Below are 21,808 nucleotides of genomic sequence, written 5' to 3'. Positions count from 1 at the left end.
CTGTATAACGTCTCTGTCGTGGAAGCACATCTTTTATCAAGACTATAGAAGTATTAACATCAGAAATGCATCTAAGCAGGGCTCACTCACCCTAATTTAGACCAATTATTTTTACAATCTAATCTCAATCTCAGTGATATTTTTTATTCTAATGTCACACCTCTGAAACAGTACCTTTCATTGTATATTTGGTAAAGTACTATCAACCCGGCACTTTACGCCATATTGCTACACCATCTAAGTTCACCTGGAGTGAATGTGCCAGAACCAAATCTAATAAAAGCTCTGTCTCCACATATCATCCTCACTAAAACACACGATTCTCATTATTCTAGGTAATACTTGAATACATTTAAAATAACCATAAGCTTGAGAAGATATCAAAGCCAATCGGAAAAGCCTGTATACCTAGCAAACAGAAAGCTAACACAGTCACTGAAGGCATCATCACAAAGTGTAAACTGAGCCTGCGTCTAAAAAGCTTAGGGGTTAGCTGGGTAGAAACAAGCAGTGCCATGTTACATCTCCACAACCTTTTAGGATATGGAGTAGCTGTGAAAAAGCAGTGTGCGGCCAAGGTGGGGAATAGATTTATAAGCACCGCTTTTGTGCGAGACTTCTGTTATATATCATATGTAGCCCTCGTGACCTTTGCACGGTGAATATATGCTGTTAAATGTACACCATCAGAAATCCATCAAGCTTTAAAAAATATTTTTAAATTATTATCTGATATTTCAGACAAAAAAGCTCCTTATTCAGAGGATATTTGATCCAATTTCAGTGTGAAGAGAAATGTGAAGAGAGTCATAAATAAACCTACCAAACTTAAAGGTACCATTTAACCCTAAATCCTTTAAGATTAATCTGCTATTACTAATTAAATCCCAAGCAATGCTCTTGTTATGTTTGAGTACCATGTAACCATGTTGATAAAGGCTGAATGGAATATCCCCTCCCCAGTAATCCATGCAATTACCATCCTCCCTTTGTATAGACTCTGCTAGATTTTGCAGAGCCGAATGGCTGCAATCCCCGGCGTATTTGTTTGAACAAGGTGAAAGATTGATGGAGATTAGTGCTGTAACAAAGAGTTCTCCCTTTTAAATTACTGCTATTAATATGTCATGGCAATCAGCACCACCAAGACCAGTTTTTGTGATTCTGATGGTATGGGTGGGTTGAGAGAAACTGAAAGGAATTTGACTCCACTACAGGAAAACAGCTGAAAGTGGATTAGTTATGTGGGAAAGAGGGAGGAGAGGGGATTGCACAGATTGAGGGAAAAGTTCAAACCAACCTTTTGTGGCTCCTTTAGTCCACTTGCAGTGGTGAAAGATAGCCTGACAGACTGAGAAGTCAATAACCCTCACTGCAGCTCTAATCTTACTAGAACAGTCAAAATCCAGTGAGTCTGTGAATGAGCTCTGATATCTGATGTCTACACATGAATGGAAATGATTCAAGACTTCAGGCTTAGGGAAGAATTAAATGCCATAAAGTCTAATGAAATGATCAACAATGTCTTTTTTCCAATAATGTGCTGTGATTGTGGTTTAGACCACACTAATCCAATTTTACTTTATAAGTACATTTTTATGGAGGATGCAAATTTAAAAAGACAAAAATTTGAAACTGTACAAATACGTAGCATTAATAAACCTTTGGAATAGTAATTCCCAAAATAATCCCCACAGTTTTGTTGTTAGAGGTGCCTTCTTAAAATGATAAACTGGTTTCTCAAAATAATGGCTTCCTGACCTTCTGAATCGTTTCACTGTTTTGCATATATAAAAATTACTTTTATTACCATTATTGTGACTAAGATCATTGTTGATACTCTGCATCTGCACAAGCTTTTATCTCAGAAGTTGTAGAAGATGCCCAATTATGTCTATTTCCCACCCTTAACTATTTGCCATGGTTTCACCAAAGTCCACTTCTGATTCGCTAATCAGTCCCTCATGACCACTCCTCTACAAGAAACTTCAGGTGTCGGAAAATTTGTGCAGTTTTCAAAGTCAAAGAGACTGAAAAACTGAAGTCTAAAGGAAGCTTTTGTCCATCAAAGAGAGAATGCTGATTATCCTGATGACTCTGAAACTTTTTGTTTACCTTATTTATATCTTAGAGTAAAATATGTCAAAAAAGTTTGAATTAAAGTATTAACATGACCTTTTTTGTGGTACCTGACAGTCAACATTTATTATATTTGAGGTTTTTAATCAGTCTTAGGCAAAAGAGCACTCTTTATGATTAACAGTCTCTTAATAAATGTTGTGTAGCTGGGAAGTCTTATAGATTATTGGTTTTTGTCTGCGTTATTTTTCTTAGTCTTAGTTCAATAGTTGTGAGTAGGTATTCAATGATGAGTATACAATGTGATTTTTCCTCTAAAAGCTTTAATAAACTGTCCAAGTTGATTCTTTCAATAAATAATCATATAAAATATACAAACGCTCCTCTTCTTTTTAGGTGCATCTGTTAATTCGGAGGAACGTAGAATTAATGCTTTAGATGGAAATAATTATACTCGACAAGTTATGAGATTGACTGAGACTAGTTGAGGCATGAACACTAAATACCATTATCTACATATCTAAATGCAGTACAAATGGAGTGAAAAACGTAAGTACCTAATTTGTTTGACATAAAAAAAGAAAAGGTTTATCATACCGTTTAGCCATCTTGAATCATGCTGCTCCGTTCTGATTGGATGATGATCTCCGAGGGTACGGAAAATGGCGAAGTCCCTTCCCATGAAATCAGCAGATGTTCCAGAGTACAGCTCTCCATCTGCCGACAATGAGTTTTTATTAAAAATAAACAACCACATCTACATTGAACGTGCACTTCCATGAGGTTATAAAGGCAGTGATCAAACTCACCAAGCAGGAGTGATGCTGAAAGCATTTTGGGGTCGTAGGGGCTTTTCCCTCGGCCATTCTCAAACTGTGAGGCCAGTCGGAATATGTTGTCCTGTGGTCAAAGGGGTCAAAGCTCAGCCCGAGGTCAATGAAAGCCACATTTAGGTGTGGTTGAATGTACATTTATAGTCCTTGTTTCAAGTTACAATATATTCTCATTATAGCATGCTATTATGGGCTGGGATGCAAAACAAATTCAGCCTGACATGAGCAGTGAGTAATAAGTTTTTTATAACACCTTTAGGCTGTTCTGCTGCAGGTCAATGATAGTATCAACAATAGTAAAACGCAGATATTAAAATAATCAAGCATGAAGTAGAATAAGAGCATAAACAGATGAGAAGCAGATTTTTTATACAATGAGGCCACTTCTTAAAGCTCAAGTGAGGAAATGTTTAAGCTAAGGTGTTTATGGTTCATGGTCACACTCACAGCACTCCCCCATTATTGGTCTGCAGAACTCATGCTGGTGCACTGATTAACCTTCAGACCTCTACTGAGAAAACTGATCAATCTTTTATGCAAGAGAAGAGTTGTTTAATATCCAATTACTGCACATGTACTATTCGCAAACCCAATTTTCTCATACTTTCTTACACAAAAGAAAACACAAATGGAAAAATACATGATGAAACTAAATGTTGCTGGATAGTACGTACCTATTTAAATTGCCTACACACATAACTGATTAAAACTAGAACTTTTAAATTACTTTTGGGTATATTAAATCATCAAATACCTCTGCTTTTTTACCCATTTCCAGATAAGCACAGATAGGATGGAAGGCTCCTGTACCACAGATGTACAGATGGGTCTGGTTATACGGTTGAAGGACCCGGATGAAATTAGAACACTCCTTCTGAAAAACATGTAAAAGAAACACTAAGCTTTAATATTATGGGTAACCTCACACAAGGGAAACATAGCAGGTAAATAACAGACATGGGTATTAATTCATGTATTTGTATTATTTGCTCTATTTTGGTAATGAACATTTACAATGCATTGTATAAGTATTCATACACAATAAACATTTTACATTTTGTCACAATGCAACAAACTTCAATTTACTTTACAGTGATTTGATGTGAGAAATCAGCACAGAGTAGAGCAAAAAATACACACATACAATAAAAAAAGCATTTGCATTCCCCCCTGAGTCAATATTTTGTAGAACCACTTATCACCGCAGTTACACCTGATAATAGTCTGTATGTGTCTACCAGCTTTGCACATCTGGAGACAGATATTTTTGCTTGTTCTCTTTCATAACAGAGTCCAAGCTCAGTGAATGATCCAGACTGGTCTCCCCCACATGGCTTCTGGCAAACTGCTGACAACATACAGTATACAGCTATCTTTCTAGAAAAGGCTTTCTTGTTGCTACTCCCAAATAAAAGCTTGACTTGTAGAGAGGATGATTTATGAGATTAAATTACACAAAGGTTGACTATATTCATTAACCTGGTGAGTCGTGAAGGCAACTTATTGTGAAGGAATGTAGAGCTGGGTATCATGGTAAAGGTGTTGAGTGATCATTTTCCTTCCACTTCATAATTATGCACTACTTTGTGTTTTTCTGTCATATAAAATCTCAATAAAGTATGCTGAAGTTTGTTTTTGTAACATAAAAACATTTTTAAAAAGTTCAGGAGGTGTGAATACTTTTACAAGAAACTGTGGTGTCTTTAAACTGATTGTAGACTAACTGGAAACAGAAAATATCTGGGCTTGGAGAACAGCTTTGATGAAACTTTAGTATAAGCAGCGACTTTCCAGTTGGTTTGGAGAGCCTTGTGAGTCTCCATCAAAATAAATCCCACCTGGAAGTCAAATCAGGCAAATCAGCCACAGCTCCTTTAATGATCCGTGTGCTTGAATTTACTAAGGCTGTTTGGTTTGGCTCTCCTCTATGTCTTGATAGTCCCAGTGGTGTGAGACTGTTTATTAGAGTGCTAATCAGCAGCACTGGTTAATGCAAAGCCTTATTAGCAGCCTTGAGGAGCTGATTTAGGCACATGTGTTTAAGAGATTAAGATTAGGTTAGCCCAATTACCAATACATGCTCAATCTATACATAGCACTAAGAAACACATCTGTAGGAGCATTTGGAAACACAACACACATCACATTAGATGACAGCCAAATTACTCCATTCTCTTCGTGCCTCTTTAACACATATATCTGTTCAGTCTTTCAAGCTCACAAATGCCTCACTCTGATTATGTGATGATGTCCTCGCGCTGTGAGACAAAAATGGATGCAGGGCATCAGGTTGAAGTGATGACATTTTCCAGAGCAGCATGAATTAACAGTGTGATCACAAGCTGCATCCCTTTCCGCAGCATGGAAATTTCTGTTATTTTTTAAAAGGGCAGAAACTGTTGTTTCAGCTCTGACTTTTTTTATTGGTTATTTTCTTTAAATGGAAAGTTTCACATTGTGAGAAATCTTGTGCTTCACTTTCTTGTGTAAGAGGGAGATCACTTTCACTGTTTTGTAGGAATTAAGTTGTAGAGAACTGCTCGCTGGCTTTCAGCAGCTAGATTGTTAGCTTGTACAGTAAGTAAAAGACACAAATGTACATTTATGCTTTCATGGGTGGTAATAGGACCCAGTTTGTCTTGACTGGTTTCCAATAAAATAACTGCAACTGCATGCCAGCAGGTTGCTATGTCAAGTATTTAACAAGGTGATCTAATATCAACAATTATGCAGCTGTCATCTGGGTTTCAATCGCTGTACACGGTGTTGTCAATTTCTCAGTAAGGTAATTAGCCATAGTGAGGGCTAAAAGTTGCTAATTGTTTTTATCACCCAAATTGTATAATTGTCCATGTCCATGTTATTGTAATTGATCTTGTAGCAGAGAAAAAACTGAGTGTTATATGACCTACATACAATAGTATTGGCAAAAATGTTGGATCACACCCCCAAATCAATAATTTCCAGTGTTACAATCACTTCCATGGCTGCAGGTGTATAAAGTTTGTGCAGGCCAGTCAAGTTTCTCCACACTAGAGTCCTAACCTCAACCTTTTTGAGACTAGCAAATATAACCCCTAACAGACCCTCCTAAGATTTATTTATTTTCTAATTTTATTATTTTCAGTTGTTAATCTTAAACTTTGGACCTTATAACAAGTCATAGTAAAACATGAACATTTGTAACCATAACACTGTTGTATATTGTATGTAAACACAAAATTGGTAGACTATGTGAGAAAATGAAGGGAAATACACTTCTCAAAAAAATAAAGGAAACGCTCAAATAACACATCCTAGATCTGAATGAATGAAATATTCTCATTGAATACTTTGTTCTGTACAAAGTTGAATGTGCTGACAACAAAATCACACAAAAATCATCAATGGAAATCAAATTTATCAACCAATGGAGGCCTGGATTTGGAGTCACACACAAAATTGAAGTGGAAAAACACACTACAGGCTGATCCAACTTTGATGTAGTGTCCTTAAAACAAGTCAAAATGAGGCTCAGTATTGTGTGTGGCCTCCATGTGTCTGTATGACCTCCCTACAACACCTGGGCATGCTCCTGATGAGACGGTGGATGGTCTCCTGAGAGATCTCCTCCCAGACCTGGACTAAAGCATCCGCCAACTCCTAGACAGTCTGTGGTGCAACGTGACGTTGGTGGATGGAGCGAGACATGATGTCCCAGATGGGCTCAATCGGATTCAGGTCTGGGGAGCGGGCGGGCCAGTCCATAGCTTCAATGTTTTCATCTTGTAGGAACTGATGACACACTCCAGTCACATGAGGTCTAGCATTGTCCTGCATTAGGAGGAACCCAGGGCCAACCGCACCAGCATATGGTCTCACAAGGGTTCTGAGGATCTCATCTTGGTACCTAATGGCAGTCAGGCTACCTCTGGTGAGCCGTGCGGCCCTCCAAAGAAATGCCACCCCACACCGTAACTGAGCCACTGCCAAACCGGTCATGCTGAAGGATGTTGCAGGCAGCAGATCGCTCTCCACGGTGTCTCCAGACTCTGTCACATGTGCTCAGTGTGAACCTGCTTTGATCTGTGAAGAGCACAGGGTGCCAGTGGTGAATTTGCCAATCCTGGTGTTCTCTGACAATAGCCAAGCGTCCTGCATGGTGTTGGACTGTGAGCACAACCCCCATTTGTGTACGTCGGGCCCTCATACCATCCTCATGGACTCGGTTTCTAACCGTTTGTGCAGACACATGCACATTTGTGGCCTGCTGGAGGTCATTTAGCTGGGCTCTGGCAGTGCTCCTCTTGTTCCTCCTTGGACAAAGGCGGAGGTAGCGGTCCTGCTACTGGGTTGTTGTCCTCCTATGGCCTCCTCCACTTCTCCTGGTGTACTGGCCTGTCTCCTGGTAGCGCCTCCAGGCTCTGGACACTACGCTGACAGACACAGCGAACCTTGATGTGCCATCCTGGATGAGCTGCACTACCTGAGCCACTTGTGTGGGTTGTAGAATCCGTCTCATGCTACCACGAGTGTGAAAGCACCACCAACATTCAAAAGTGACCAAAACATCAGACAGAAAGCATAGGTACTGAGAAGTGGTCTGTGGTCCCCACCTGCAGAACCACTCCTTTATTGAGTGTGTCTTGCTAATCGCCAAAGATTTCCCCCTGTTGTCTTTTCCATTTACACAACAGCATGAGAAATTGATTGTCAATCAGTGTTGCTTCCTAAGTGGATAGTTTGATTTCACAGAAGTTTGATTTACTTAGAGTTATATTGTGTTGTTTAAGTGTTTCCTTTATTTTTTTGAGCAGTGTAGTTTGGCCCTATTTTAGGTTCAGGAGCAATTTAATCACAGTCTAGGAATAGTCAAGATCTCCTGTTTTCACTGCAGCTAGCAGGTACTGCTGCCTGTGACTGCTTTGCGAGAGGTTTTAAGCCTATAGCAGCCCCAACTGCTTGTTGGGAAAACTAAGAATAAAAACAGATAAATACTGTCCTGTCAGTTTTCACAGGTCTTCAATAACAGAAAAAGTTGCTGGATTTGTCCTTAGTCAGTGTTTTGTAAAGAGGGGTCTGAATACTTAGTCAATGCAGTTACAAAGTAGCTACGTTTGCAAAACTGAATTTGTAATAGTGTAAATTCCAATGCTCAGATGAGCTACATTGAGTTGGACATCTGAGAATCCCTGTTAATAAATAATACAATTACCAAGACTACCACCCTTTTAATATATTTTTTTCTTTCTTTTTGCAAGTTAGGGGTGGGAGAATTTTTAAAGCTTTTGTTTGACAAAATATTAACAATTTTAAGTTTCTAAATATCAAAGTCAACAAATTTGATATGCTAGGATGTGTATAAATATGTCCCAAAAATAAATAAATAATTACATATAAAAAAAACATTTGCTTTCCAAATAAAAGCACCCTTCTGCAGAGTTGCATTGCAAGATTTTGACCTTTCAAATACACTGTTTTTCATTGCAGTTTATATAAAAAATATATAATATACTGAATATTTATCCTAACTACTGAAAATGGTAGAACATAAAAAATCTAAAATAGTGCAGAAATTATGTTTCCTTTCAATGCAAATTGCAGATCACTAATTACCCACAACATTTTGGATTTTACAATGCTGGTGCCTATCTCCAGCAGTCTACGGGCAAGAGGCAGGGTACACCCTGGACAGGTCGCCAGTCCATCGCAGGGCAACACACAAACAACCATGCACACACTCATTCATACACCTAAGGGCAATTTAGAGTGACCAATTAACCTAACAGGCATGTCTTTGGACTGTGGGAGGAAGCCGGAGTACCCGGTGAGAACCCACGCATGCACGGGGAGAACATGCAAACTCCATGCAGAAAGACCCACGAATCAAACCCAGAACCTTCTTGCTACAAGGCAACAGTGCTACCAACTGTGCCATCGTGCAGCCCATACAATTAGTCCATATCATAACAAAGTATTAATGATATGATGCACTTAAAAACCTTATTACACATCGGACCAAACCTATGTGTAATATGGCAGAGCTCCAGGCTGTGTTTCTTTGAATTTTCTGACTTTGCTTTGCTGCTTAACGACTTTACCTTCTGCTTTTTCTCTCGAACTGTCGAAGCCCTATGCCCACTCACATCATTCTCACGCCCTATTATGTGCATTTCATCAACTCCTATAAAGCCCTTCAGGGTAATCTGTGTTAAGAATTTAACACGGGTGCCTTTGTTAGATTCTTCAGCAATGCGGTAGGTAAAGTTGTGCCTAAACACTGACAGGTGTTAGGCAGAGTGACACGAGTGCAGCTGTGTATTGCCCTCAAGTAATAAACTGCTTCCTTGATCACAAACCGTGACAAACACAATCCACATAGAGAATAAATGACTCATTTTTGGATACATTAATCACTCTTTTTGGACCTGGCATTAAATATGACTCTCCTCTATGGGTGGACAGATTTGGAAATATGTGGGTAAGTTAAGATAATTTAGAAAAATGACAGGATCTCTGAATAAATCCAGAAAATGTACTGGAAAAAATTCCTGAATTAGTAATTTTTTTGTGGTAACTGGGCAGCAATTTTTGAATGACATCAAGAATTGCAACGCAAAGCTCTAGTCGTGTGTCTGAACTCATGGTTCACTGCATTGAGGTGCAACAACCTGGGCCATGTTACAGTCACTGGGATGGGGATAGCAATAAAGTTCTTAGGCATTTTTTGGAGGACGGCAGCTGTTACATTTGCTCATGGTTGTAAACTGAGGTTTAGAGAAAGGCATTGCTTTGGGAGTTCTAAATATTTTGTTATGTCCTAATCAAGGCCTTTCTGTGTTGTATCCCATCTCTCATTGCCTCATTCTCAAAGGTAAACATTTTCACAGCATGCAAAAACCTAATTTTGTATACTGTGTGATTCTGTGAACTCCTTTTTCTGTGTGATGAAGGGCAAATGTACTGCTCATGTACTTCTGTATGCAAACATATTCACATACATTGAAATTTTCCACATTTTCTCACATCACAACTATAGTTGTGCTTTCACCTAAACCCATCATCAACACAGTGAAACATTATGGCGGTAGGTTGATGCTGTGGGTTTTCTTTTGGGTAAATGAATATAACTAAACATTAGGCAATTCTGGAAGTAAACCTGATAGAGGCTGCAAAAGACTAGAGACTGGGGTGGAGGTTAACCTTCCAGATAACAAGCCTAAACAAAAAGACAGCGCAGCGATATAATTGTTTAGCCTAACTGCTTAAAGCATACATTGCTAGAATGACCCAGTCAAACACCAGACCCAAAACCAATTGAAAGTCTGACAAGACTTTAAAAACGCTCTTCATAGATGCTTTTCAATCCAATCAAACTGGGCTTGAGCTTATTAACAAATAAGAATAAGCAAAAAGTTAAATTGCTAGATGTGGAAAGTGGGTATAGACATAACCCAAAAGACCTGAAGCTGTAATTGCAGCAGAAGGTGATTGCACAGTATTAACACTGAGAAAATGCAAAAAAACGTGTATCATTTGCCCTGTGATCAGCTCCGCTCTTCTATTCTGCTTTGATATGATTCTTTGTTCCTGCCTAAGAAAAGCATCACATCGTGATGCTGCCATCAATGTGTTTCACAGTTGGAAAAGCATGGGCAGGGTGACATGCAGCATTAATTTTCTGTCCACTTCACAAAAATAAATTACTTTTTGTTGGTCTATCACATAAAATTCTAATCAATTACTTGAATGTTTTTAGTTGTAACATGACAAGTTGTTGTATTGTTTAATGGAAATGAATGACTTTGCAAGGGGGCTATAATTTTTACTTTAAGCTAAACCAAAAAATCTACTGCTGAGTCGGAACCCAATGGAACCGCTGAGAGGATGCACGCAATACCATATAATCCTAAAAAATCTGAGTCCCTGCGCTCGAAACCCATCCTGCCATGAAATTGAGATCTGATACAACAGCGAGAGGGCCTTTCTAAACAGCAACACAAAGATAAGATACACTAACACCAGTGAGCACACAAAGTTAGTTGCATGCAGTCTGTGTTCAAGCAGATATGGCCATGTGAGCTAACACATGGTGTCAGATAACAAGAACTCAAACAATTGAATTCCACATAAAAATGCACATGCATACTCTGAGTCTGGTACATAACCACGCTCACAAATTGAATCTGCTCATCACAAAAGCAAATAACTTCTGTGCCATTGTGCCTGCTCCATTTATATACAGTGTACATCCAATCTGTGTGTTTATTTGCAGGTGTCACTGAGAGATGGTGAACTGGCCTGTAGAGGGTTAAATGTGCCAGAGGTGAAATGGAGCATCACTTCTATCAGAGGTAATTTTCTAACTCATCAGTTCCATTGTCCCTTTAAGAATGTAGCATCAAGATCCTTATTTCTGCTTTAAATTACGTTTTAGATTTATCTGAAAGGATTCTGAGAAAAAGCAGCAAATCAAATGGGTAACAAATCCTTAAACAATCCATGGAAAGAATCCAAACATGATGCAATGATGAATGAGGGACTTACTGCTGAATCTTTCCCTGCCCACTTGCATTCATCCCTCTTGGAGGGGGTGGCAGGCCATGCAATCTGTGCAAATAGGAGAAAGACAAATTCACATTAGACTGAAGGTTGGGAGAAAGATGATGTGTTCTTTGATGAGACCGATGCAGGAATATGGTAAATCCTGAACGTAAGTCAGATGGATAAAGGGACATAGTTCCAATAAATGTAAGTAAAATTTTCATTAAAGTGATACATATTGGGTTACTTATTTCTTTATTTACAACATATTCTTGATACTGGTATGAAAACAGTCTTACAGGGAACTCAAATGAATGAAGAAATATTATTTTAAAAATTAAAACACCCCATGTGTTTTTGTGAAATGCACTGGAAAGGATAGAATATCAAGGAGTGTCAGCAGCTGCCCTAGTTCAAATTTCCACTTGTTAAAATCTTAAACATGAGGTTGTACTTTTCACTTCAAATATGGTCAGAAAGTTAGGGTTTGCAACAATGACTTGGAGGAGTTTGGCCTCAGTTTCATTCATATGTGGCCCCTGGTGTCGCATTAATTATAAACACACATGGAGGGAATGAGTGTGCATGTTTGAGCTCTATTTAAGTAAAAGAATGATTGTACTCTTGGGAAAGAGTTGACATGAGTTTTTTTTTTTTTGCTCCTGGTCACACAAATGTCAGTAAACAATGGAAATATATGCACATACATGTCCATGCATTATCTACTCACAGTTCCTTATTTCATTACTGTGCTATATCTTTTTCCGGAATCAGCTGAACCTGTGTAACATATTTTACACTAATTATATTTTATTGGATTAATCACAGCTTTTTTTGTATTAGTCTTATAATGATAATAAAATCTACCAAAAAACTTCTACTTCTTCCATGTATAAAGACAAATAAATTTGGGTACACGTTCTGTGTTCTTTGCATTCACTATGTGTTTTTCATCAGTTTCATTTTCTGCAGCCTGCAGGCAAGCCGTGTCGGACCTGTATGTCTGATAGCAGAATGAATCTGATAAAAAAGACTGTTAACCTAGTCCAGGTGGAGTAATGGAATTACAAACAGCCATGTCTGGACTGAGACAGACGGTGGGCGGATGAAGGCAAGGAGAGAGGGAGATCGAGTAATGGATTCCAGAGGGGATTCGGGCAGCAAAGGAGCGGAGATAAAACTTGAGTGTGTTTTGTTCTTACACAAAAAAAAATAACCAAACTTTTATCACACAAAGAGGGATTAGAATTTTACCTGTTTGTGGTCTCTGTTTATGTTGACTAGGTCGAATGAGAAGATATAGTCCTCGGCGCCGACCAGCAGTCTCCCTCGCTCCTCATCCAATAAGAAAGTGTCATAGCTTGAACTATTTGCCAGGCCATTAAAGGTGATGAGGTTACTGGATTCTAACATTTCTGGAAGAAGGAAACATGAAAAAAAAACTATGTTAAATTTAAGGTACAACCTTGAATTAAAACACATACATTAGTACCAGTAAATGTATTGCAGCTTGCTCATATTCTGCTCTCTTAGTAACTGTAAAAAATACCTCCCTACTCAGAATGCCTTGCTTTACAAAATTACAATTAAGGAAATAACATGTTTTATGATTGTCCCCATAAATATTTGCATGCACTAACAAATTGACACATGTCATTTAAATCTGGCATTAGCAGTTTTAAGAGCTCACAGCAAGTCATAATCAAGAACTGAGCTCAGACTGCTCAGCCGTGTGATTGGTTAAATAATTCATAAAGGAGTCAGGAACAGTGCAAACACTTCATGTAAGGAATTATGCAAGGGTGAATTCATATATCTGCAAATAGGTTATTGCATAAATTACTATTAAGAAATTTACGGCTGCAAACATCCGTTCGTTCGTCGTCTTCCGCTTATCCAGGACCGGGTCGCGGGGGCAGCAGACTCAGCAGAGACGCCCAGACGTCCCTCTCTCCAGACACCTCCTCCAGCTCCTCCAGGGGGAGCCCAAGGCGTTCCCAGGCCAGCCGAGAGACATAGTCCCTCCAGCGTGTCCTGGGCCGTCCCCTGGGCCTCCTCCCGGTGGGACGTGCCTGGAACACCTCCCGGGGAAGGCGTCCAGGAGGCATCCGGTATAGATGCCCGAGCCACCTCAACTGGCTCCTCTCGATGTGGAGGAGCAGCGGCTCTACTCCGAGCTCCTCCCGGATGGCGAGCTCCTCACCCTATCTCTAAGGGAGTGCCTGGCCACCCTACGGAGGAAGCTCATTTCAGCCGCTTGTATCCGTGATCTCGTTCTTTCGGTCATGACCCAAAGTTCATGGCCATAAGTGAGGGTAGGAACGTAGACCGACCAGTAAATTGAGAGCTTTGCTTTTCGGCTCAGCTCTCTCTTCACCACAATGGACCGGCACAGCGCCCCCATTACTGTGGCAGCCGCACCGATCCGTCTGTTTGCAAACATACTTCTGCAAAATGGTTCATTTTAGACTCGTATAGACTCGTATAGCGTATTAAAATTCCATGTGTCAGAGCTAAAAAGAAACCAAGAGCAGTTTACATGTGTACTAAAGTCCAGCTGATACTTCATCCATCGGTTAAAGTTTAATCACCAAAGCTGGGTTTCATCAACTATTAGGGGTTTAGTGTTGCAGTACAATATCAACAACAAAGACCACTTATAAATAATACTAGAAACAGCTTTCCTGATAATCAGCCGACAACTTCATATACTTAATTTCCTGAAGAATTACGTGCTATTCTTTTTATTTATGTTTTTAAAAAAATACAGATTTGGATAAGATTTTTCACTAAACAGCACATTTGTATGATTCTTGCTTAGCAGGTATTTGGGCATACCTCATTTTTCTGTCTTTTGCTTTAGTGTAATTTGTCTGATAAAATTATGTTTTCATGAATTTAACTTTATAGCACAATATGATAATCAGTTGGTTTACTGGATCTGTACAATTATAAGGATTACATTTTTTTCTGATCAATAAAAGCACCATTCTAAGTGCTACCAGGTCATAGTAACAACACTGTTGTTACTATGTTTTCTGTTGTTGTGTTGTTTTCTGGCAAAAACATGTGTGGTGTGAACATACAGAGCGTAACCTGAGATGTTTTTTGCATGGAAACTTTTTTTGACTACAAAGATTCATACAGCTTCCCATGCAGCAATGTCAGATCAAATCTCTACGCCATTAAGCTGGACAGTAGGTGGCAGTATTATTCTGCAGTAGTATAAGTTCAAATACTTTGTGGTGCTACTGATATGAGAAAAATCGTACTATCCAGGGAAGATGCTCAAATGTCCCCTGAGGCCCACAATGAATTGCTGGATGGGTAAATGTCACCAAATGGAAGGTCTTTAAGTCTGAAGGTGAAAGAAGTGTGTAGTATGTACCTCAGAATAGTCTTTGCCCAGCTAAGCACCAACCAGGTTTAATATTGGATCAATATTGCAATACGTAGCAAAAATGAGGAATAAAGTTGTTAGGACTGCTGCTTTGCAGCAAGAAGGTCCTGGGTTTATACCGGCTTGGGATCCTTCTGTATGGATACGTTGGTTCTCTCCAGTGCAAGGTAAATAAACACGAGTTAACTATGATGTAGAGATGCAACCAACAGACAAAAAGGGATTGTTCAAGCACATTTTAAACTTTTCAAAAGACGTGCGGACAAAACAGTTTGAGAATGAACAAAACTGTGCTGGCGGCTCAGATTCTGATGTCTGTGGTCAGAACTAGGATCTGGGAGTCACATCTAACCCAATAAAACCCCAAAATACAGTGGGATTTGCTTATTCATACTCTCATTGAGCAGGCTTCAGGCTAACAACAATACATTTCATAGGATTTTATACACTGTGGTAGACTTTTATACACAAGATGTTCATTATAGTAACTGTATTGTATAGGACAGTGTATCTGTAAAAGACATTAAGAGATCAAAATCATTAAATGTAATAGATATTACTTGTTTTTATATGCAAGGCTGGCAAACTGGATTTTACGGTCGGGGTTGGTGGTAAAACCACCTACTCTCCTGCTTGGAATTCCAACTGGGGGACTTCTTCCAAGTTGAAACTGGGACATTTCATATATAATTCAAATTCGGTTTTCAAATAGTGCCAATGAATGAGAACTGAAGGTTTTAGTTATTATGGCAGAATGCAGCAAACAACCAAATGCCCAAATCCCGTTGTCCTTCACATTAAAAGGTCTCAGTATGGGGGTTTTAGGAAAACTAAAACTTTGTAAACTACTTCTGCAATAGAGCACAGCTATCCAAGTTTCAATGATATCAGTGATAAATGCAATAAAACTCTAGCACTGCAAGCTGAAGCTAAAGATAATTTAAAAACAAAACATTCTTTAATCAGTATTCTTTATTTTCAGCATGTTTCTTTAATTTGTTATTTCAGCTGCCAGAACTAAAATTTCAAGAACCATACTGTGTATGAAAACACAAACACAAAAACAACAGCAGTTCGATATTCAATGTACATTTTTATAAAGGAAAATACAATTTTGGCATATTTCTGTATGAAAGATCTGAATATTTTTTAACAATAAGGTGCAAAATGTAAGCTCGCAATAGTTCTAAAACTGGTAAGGCTGTCTAAAACTATATCACGTAAATAAATTATAAAGCAACTAGTAACATTACAGAACTTGTAGACAAATCACTGCATCACGCATCATGCTGGTGAAGATTCTCAATCAACCTTTTTTGGATTTACATCATGCATTACCATCAGTGTCGAGACTAGACACCAAAGACCCTAACTACTACATGACATCAACACAAGCACAACCATACAAATACACATAAGATAATATTTCAGCAATCTATCCCCACACAATTCTGATTGACAGGCCGAAATAGGAGCTATCTGCACCCTGTCATAGTGTGTAAGATCTTGTACATCTGTGTCCACATAAAATAATGAACTAATGGAAAGGGAGATAAAGGATGGGGTGTTTTGACCATCTGCTTTGTAAGAATATCAGTGGGGTGGCATGGGACTGTGAGAGGGGAGTGGTCATCACCTAATAAAGATAGTTGCAGCTCATCCACGTCAGCTAGATTTGGGCTTGAGGCTGAAGGAAACAGAGCGGGTGGGTGTGGGTATGAATGGTGGTCTGTGGTCAAGAGTCTGTGTGAACATTTGTAGAGTGCCAGAGAAGGGTATGTGTGTGGGATTCATGGTGAAGGTATCATTACTTCACTTCAATATCCTGCCATTCACAACTAAATGCCTATCATAACTGTTACCACTTAAATTCCACTTTACAATCCCAGACTGGAATTATTTGGAAACATGAACTGATTTAGGAACTTGGGTTCAGATCTGCTTTGTAGCAAGCAACCAGAAACTAGAGATATGTAGGAAAACTGGCAGGTGATATTAATAAGATGATTTTTAGCTTAATCAGGCCACGATTGGTGGCCTGTCTTAAACTCAAATATTTGATCCTTTTTCTGATCCAGGACTGCACCAACAGTAATTCGACAAATTAAAGCTGGAAACAAAACCATTTAGGTTGTGAGAGAGTTTGACTTAAAGCAGATAATAGGAAGGCTGAATATAGTACAGCAAAATTGCTCTGTATTATGCTTTCGAGCTATTAACCTCTATCTGCCACTGAACACTTGAAAATGTTGCAGTCCTTTGGAAATCTCAGAGTTAAGGTAAGGGTCTACATTCTATTGGGCACAAACACGGCTACTGCTGTTTTTGCAATGCTACTAGTGTCAACAACACTAACAGCTAATATAAGTTGCCAAAAAAATGGCACACAGGCTACAAATAAATTGATGTTCCCATATTTGCTACATTGTAGCTCTAAAATGGAGAGCCAAAGCTTGTATCGGCAGGTTTAACAAATTCTAGAGATCGGAAATTGCCACAAAATTCTGAGCAATGCGTCTCTACCAGAAACCATTACAAATAAGATGTGATGCTGCAGGGTCAGGGAATGAGTTCAAGGGAGAAATAAGGAAATGCGATATTCAGTTGACAGAGTGCCAATAAGTCTTCTTATGTTTAAGCAATGAAAAAATGGACATAGTAAAAAACGTGGACAACAAATTAGGAATGAAACAAATAATTGTGGTATAATTGATGGCATAAGATAAACAGGAGAAGTTTGAATACTTGACAATCAAGATTTATGGTAAATCAAAGGGAAAAATAGTTGTCAAGCAAAATCTGTACGTGATGGCTCGTGTGATGTGAAAACAAGCTGAATCCAGAAGCTAATCCAACATGAACTCTGTCATGAAAGGTTTCCTCTAAATGAGCCAAGGTAGAAAGAGAAAAAAAAACAGACATACATCTCTCGACATGTGGTGATCGTTGACAAAGACAAGGTGGCCTGTGCACATGAAAACACACAAAAAGGGCTTTATCTGGACTGAGATCTACTGTGGTTTGGAAAAATTCTGGGGGAACTGGGGCGTAAGCACCTAAGGACCTCCAACCTAAACACAGACACGCTCGTTTGAAGATGGGAGCACGAGAGACAGAGAACAGCAGAGCTCATACAAAATACAGCAATTGGGCATGGGACATACATATTCACAGAGCACATAAACACTGGCACAAAAAGAAAAAGGAGATTTAACATAAATGGACGGTTATTTTTAAAGTTGCAAACCCCACACTTAGACGTATTCTATGCACACACCACATGTTCTCCTTAACCCAGACATGTTCAATCAATGAACATATGTTCTAATCTAATTACATTTTTTGCTTATGCAGGATAAATATAGTTGAACAGCAGCTTTCACATAGAATACAGTCCCTAACCTGGGACCTCCAAACACACACAACCACTCCAATAAATGTGCCCCTCTTGCCACACACACCAGGCTCACACAAGCCAATTAATGCACAGATATATTGACACACAAATACTTCTCTTTGCAAATTTACAGCACAATTCATGGACATAGGGCGTCTTTATCGATTCAGTATTCGCGTTGCATTCTCTCTTACAAATTATTCATCTACTCCTTTCCACTAACAAATTCTGTTTTTCACATGTATAACCTAAGGCTACACTGGTCAAGGGGAACCCCACCAGACAGACGCACAAACACAAACATTTTGCAATCACTCATAAGCAGATGCGAACAAGAAGCTACACCTGCATGCATATGAGATTTATTAAAATTGAATTTAGTTATGTTTGTAAACGTAACGGAACATGAAAACTTGGTCATGAATCCTTATTTACATTATAAGCACATGTTTAGTGCTCCAGACCAATACAAAACAGCGAATACGTGTGAAGTGGAACAAAAATAATACATAGTTTTGAAACTTTTGAGTAAATAATCTTAAAAGTGTGGAATGCATTTGTATTTAGCCACTGTCTAGTCCATCTTTGGACATCTAGAGCCAAAGTCTTGCCCATTGTTTGTCTTTGCTACAGCATTGTTACAAATTCTTAATTATATTTACTTTTGAACTTTGACTGCATAATTCTAACATCTGAATATGCTTTCATCTAAATCATTTCATTATGGATGTGATTGTGTGTTTAAGTTGCAAAACTCAACTTTTTATAGTAATTAAAAATAAACTCATACAAGAGTACAGCTTGCGCACACTGTAAAACATGTCTCATTAAAATCAACATACCGCAAGAACTCAGCCTTCAGTATGAGTAAAAGATACAACTGACTATCGGAAATGATCAACCTTTTTAGAATAGATCACTTCTGCAACATAATACAGCAACTGTGTTCATACCATTTTTTTTTATGAGTTGAACCATAACATTTTACTCAAAGATGTAATCTTCACTCTAACCAGCCATAATGATAATAATGCATTGTTTTGTCAATTGTTTTTCAAAAGAAGAGCAGAGGAAAATATATTTTAACGTCCTTGTCCCAAGGAATAAATGCATAAATACTGTGGCAAATATTTCTCAAATTGTTTCTTGAATTACAAATTGCAGACGATCGTATTCCATAAATGAGCAGAACACCATGGACAGGTGCAGAAAGCAAAATGTATACTTGACAGGAACGTCTTAAAACATTCCTGTCAAGTGGATGGGGTGACATGAATCTGACCGTTGTATTCTCCCATTCACACATAACCCTGTTTATTAGAGGCAAAAATTTTGTTTTTCATACTTAATGAAACCTTAATGAAAATGCCTTGTTTAGGCAGATACGTTTGGTGATACAAAAACCTGCTCCTTTAAGGCTGTCAAAGACATATTACTTTTTTTTTCATACATGCGATTATTATTTATTCTTACCATGAATAAAAAATGTTCATGAATAATACAACCAAATGTGGGAGTTTAATTGGATTTAATATCGCAGGAATAAAAACTAAATCTACCACATATGGTAGTATATTCAAAAAATGCATTTTAATTTTTGTGGTATATTGGTGCTGAATCAACACCAATTGCTGTATTAAGCTTTAAAGACTTGAACAAAAAATAATTCTAAAAAAATAACATTTATCACAAAATACCTAACCCGGACAAATTCATACTATTTGCATCAACCAAGGAAAAGGACGTGCAAACCTGAAATTAAGGAAAACAGAAATTATCAAGACACAGAACTGGTTTCTTCTGACGTCTCTTCATGAAGATTATAACTGTGCAGTTGTGGCTACACATTAGAACATTCCATCAACATTTTAGATTCTCTTAAACTTTACAACATACATTTGTATCTTTTTACAGCTGTCTTCGGATACGAGAGTAACTGTATTTTTTTATTTTCTTTGTGCTGGGCAGCTGTTTACAAGAGCCCAGGAATAATAACTGAGAAAATACATTTCACTCTGTCAGGGCACTTTGCAAAGCTGAGAAATTTACTTCAACCAATAATTTCCAAAGAAATACCATGAAAGTAGATTTTAAAGCTTAGTAAATACCATCTATTTGCTTGACTGCTTTAGACCAACTTGGCACACAAATATGACTTTAAATTCAAATTTAATTCATGCACATAAATAAGTATGGCAAGTATGAGCAAATGAGTCACATAAATTAGCATTTGTCTCTCTATCACATTTCAATATGGAAAACACTGTGCATCATGTATCACAAAGCTTTGGAAATAAAAAAAAGCTTTATTCAAAATGCAAGTGCAGTTGTCTATGGAGTACCCTTCACTCCCCCATTCAGCATGCAGGCAGGCATTTTTATACGCCTACATGCCACGCAACGGCGAAATAATGAAACTCAATGAAAGAAAGGCGACAGGGCATTAAATTATGTTTATCTGAATGCCAGTAAATGTGGCTGTGCAAATGTGTGTTTGAGTGACGAGAAACACAAAAGCCCCACAGCAGAAAACACTTGACTGAGATCCAACAAATAGATAATATTCCATTAAACATCAGAGCTCTTTTCAAGACTTGTTTCATCCTTCAATTGTACAGTGAATGTCCCAAAAAGGGGAGGAATTAAAAGAAAAATTCCTTTCAAAAACCTACAAATTCACTTCTGTTAGTAAACATAAAATTTAGGATCAAAACAGACAACCGCAACATGGAAATTTGTTAAGAGCTTTGCAAAATAAAATGTTAAAATATTGTCTTAAGTTCAAGGGTACACAAACCTCTCCACTTTTTGTCTTTTTTAAATACAGTAGCGGGCGTGGGTTGGTTTCCATGGCAACTATTTGTAAAATATCGCTACCCGGACCACTAGAGATCTTATTCAGGTGTATCTTGAGTGACAGACTATGACAGGAAACGAGTTTCCTTTCAGCATGCATTTTACCATGAACTCTTGGGCAAAGAACAGATCTAGTGTTAATTTCCAGATTATAAAGAAAACATGGGCAAAAATGAGTTAAGTGTTGACTAAATGTTTGCTACAACTGAAAATTTTGCAGTAAAGCTCTAATAATCAGACTTTACACACAATTTTCAACATTTAAACCAATCCAAAAGAATCCAGTGAGAAAACAGAAATAAATCCAGAACCCCAAATAACACTGAATCTAAATAAGTAAGGGTGAGCGATTTCAAGACATTTGATCGTGGCTGATTAAGAGTTTGTTGACTACATATATAAGACACATTCTATGCATTGCTGCTCTATGGTCTCGCACAGGATTCAGTCTTATTATCCTCCATTTCCTTCAGTTGCATAGCCAAGCAGATTGATCTTAGATTTATTTTTATTTTTTTACGGCACTAGAGGCCTTTATGATTAAATTTTTCCAACAGTAGACGGAGAGGAAATAGGGGGAGAGAGGGGGAAGACATTCGGCAAAGTTCTCCAGGTCTGGGACTCGAATACGGGACGGCCGCTTCGAGGACTGTAGCCTCTATACATGGGTCACGCGCTTAACCCCTACACCGCCAGCGTCGCACCCGATCCTAGGTTTTA

General features: G+C 38.3%; 1 protein-coding gene across 2 annotated transcripts in view; it reads right to left on the bottom strand.

Annotated features, from left to right (window-relative positions):
- sema3aa (sema domain, immunoglobulin domain (Ig), short basic domain, secreted, (semaphorin) 3Aa) overlaps positions 1-21,808 on the bottom strand; it is a 47,846-nt gene that overhangs the window by 16,652 nt on the left and 9,386 nt on the right. Inside the window, exons 2-6 of one of the 2 annotated variants that reach the window (XM_047389799.1) lie at positions 12,690-12,850; positions 11,439-11,501; positions 3,667-3,786; positions 2,889-2,979; positions 2,677-2,796 (exon numbers count right to left, since the gene is read on the bottom strand). In XM_047389799.1, coding sequence (XP_047245755.1) covers positions 2,677-2,796; positions 2,889-2,979; positions 3,667-3,786; positions 11,439-11,501; positions 12,690-12,850 — 555 coding nt within the window. The remainder of the gene's footprint in view (positions 1-2,676; positions 2,797-2,888; positions 2,980-3,666; positions 3,787-11,438; positions 11,502-12,689; positions 12,851-21,808) is intronic. The other variant, XM_047389800.1, reaches the window with a different exon arrangement.

The sequence above is a fragment of the Girardinichthys multiradiatus genome, chromosome 17 (genome assembly GCF_021462225.1).
Source record: "Girardinichthys multiradiatus isolate DD_20200921_A chromosome 17, DD_fGirMul_XY1, whole genome shotgun sequence".
Classification (NCBI taxonomy): domain Eukaryota; kingdom Metazoa; phylum Chordata; class Actinopteri; order Cyprinodontiformes; family Goodeidae; genus Girardinichthys; species Girardinichthys multiradiatus.
Note: the sequence above shows the minus strand (reverse complement) of the source record. Positions and strands in the feature narration are given on the sequence as shown.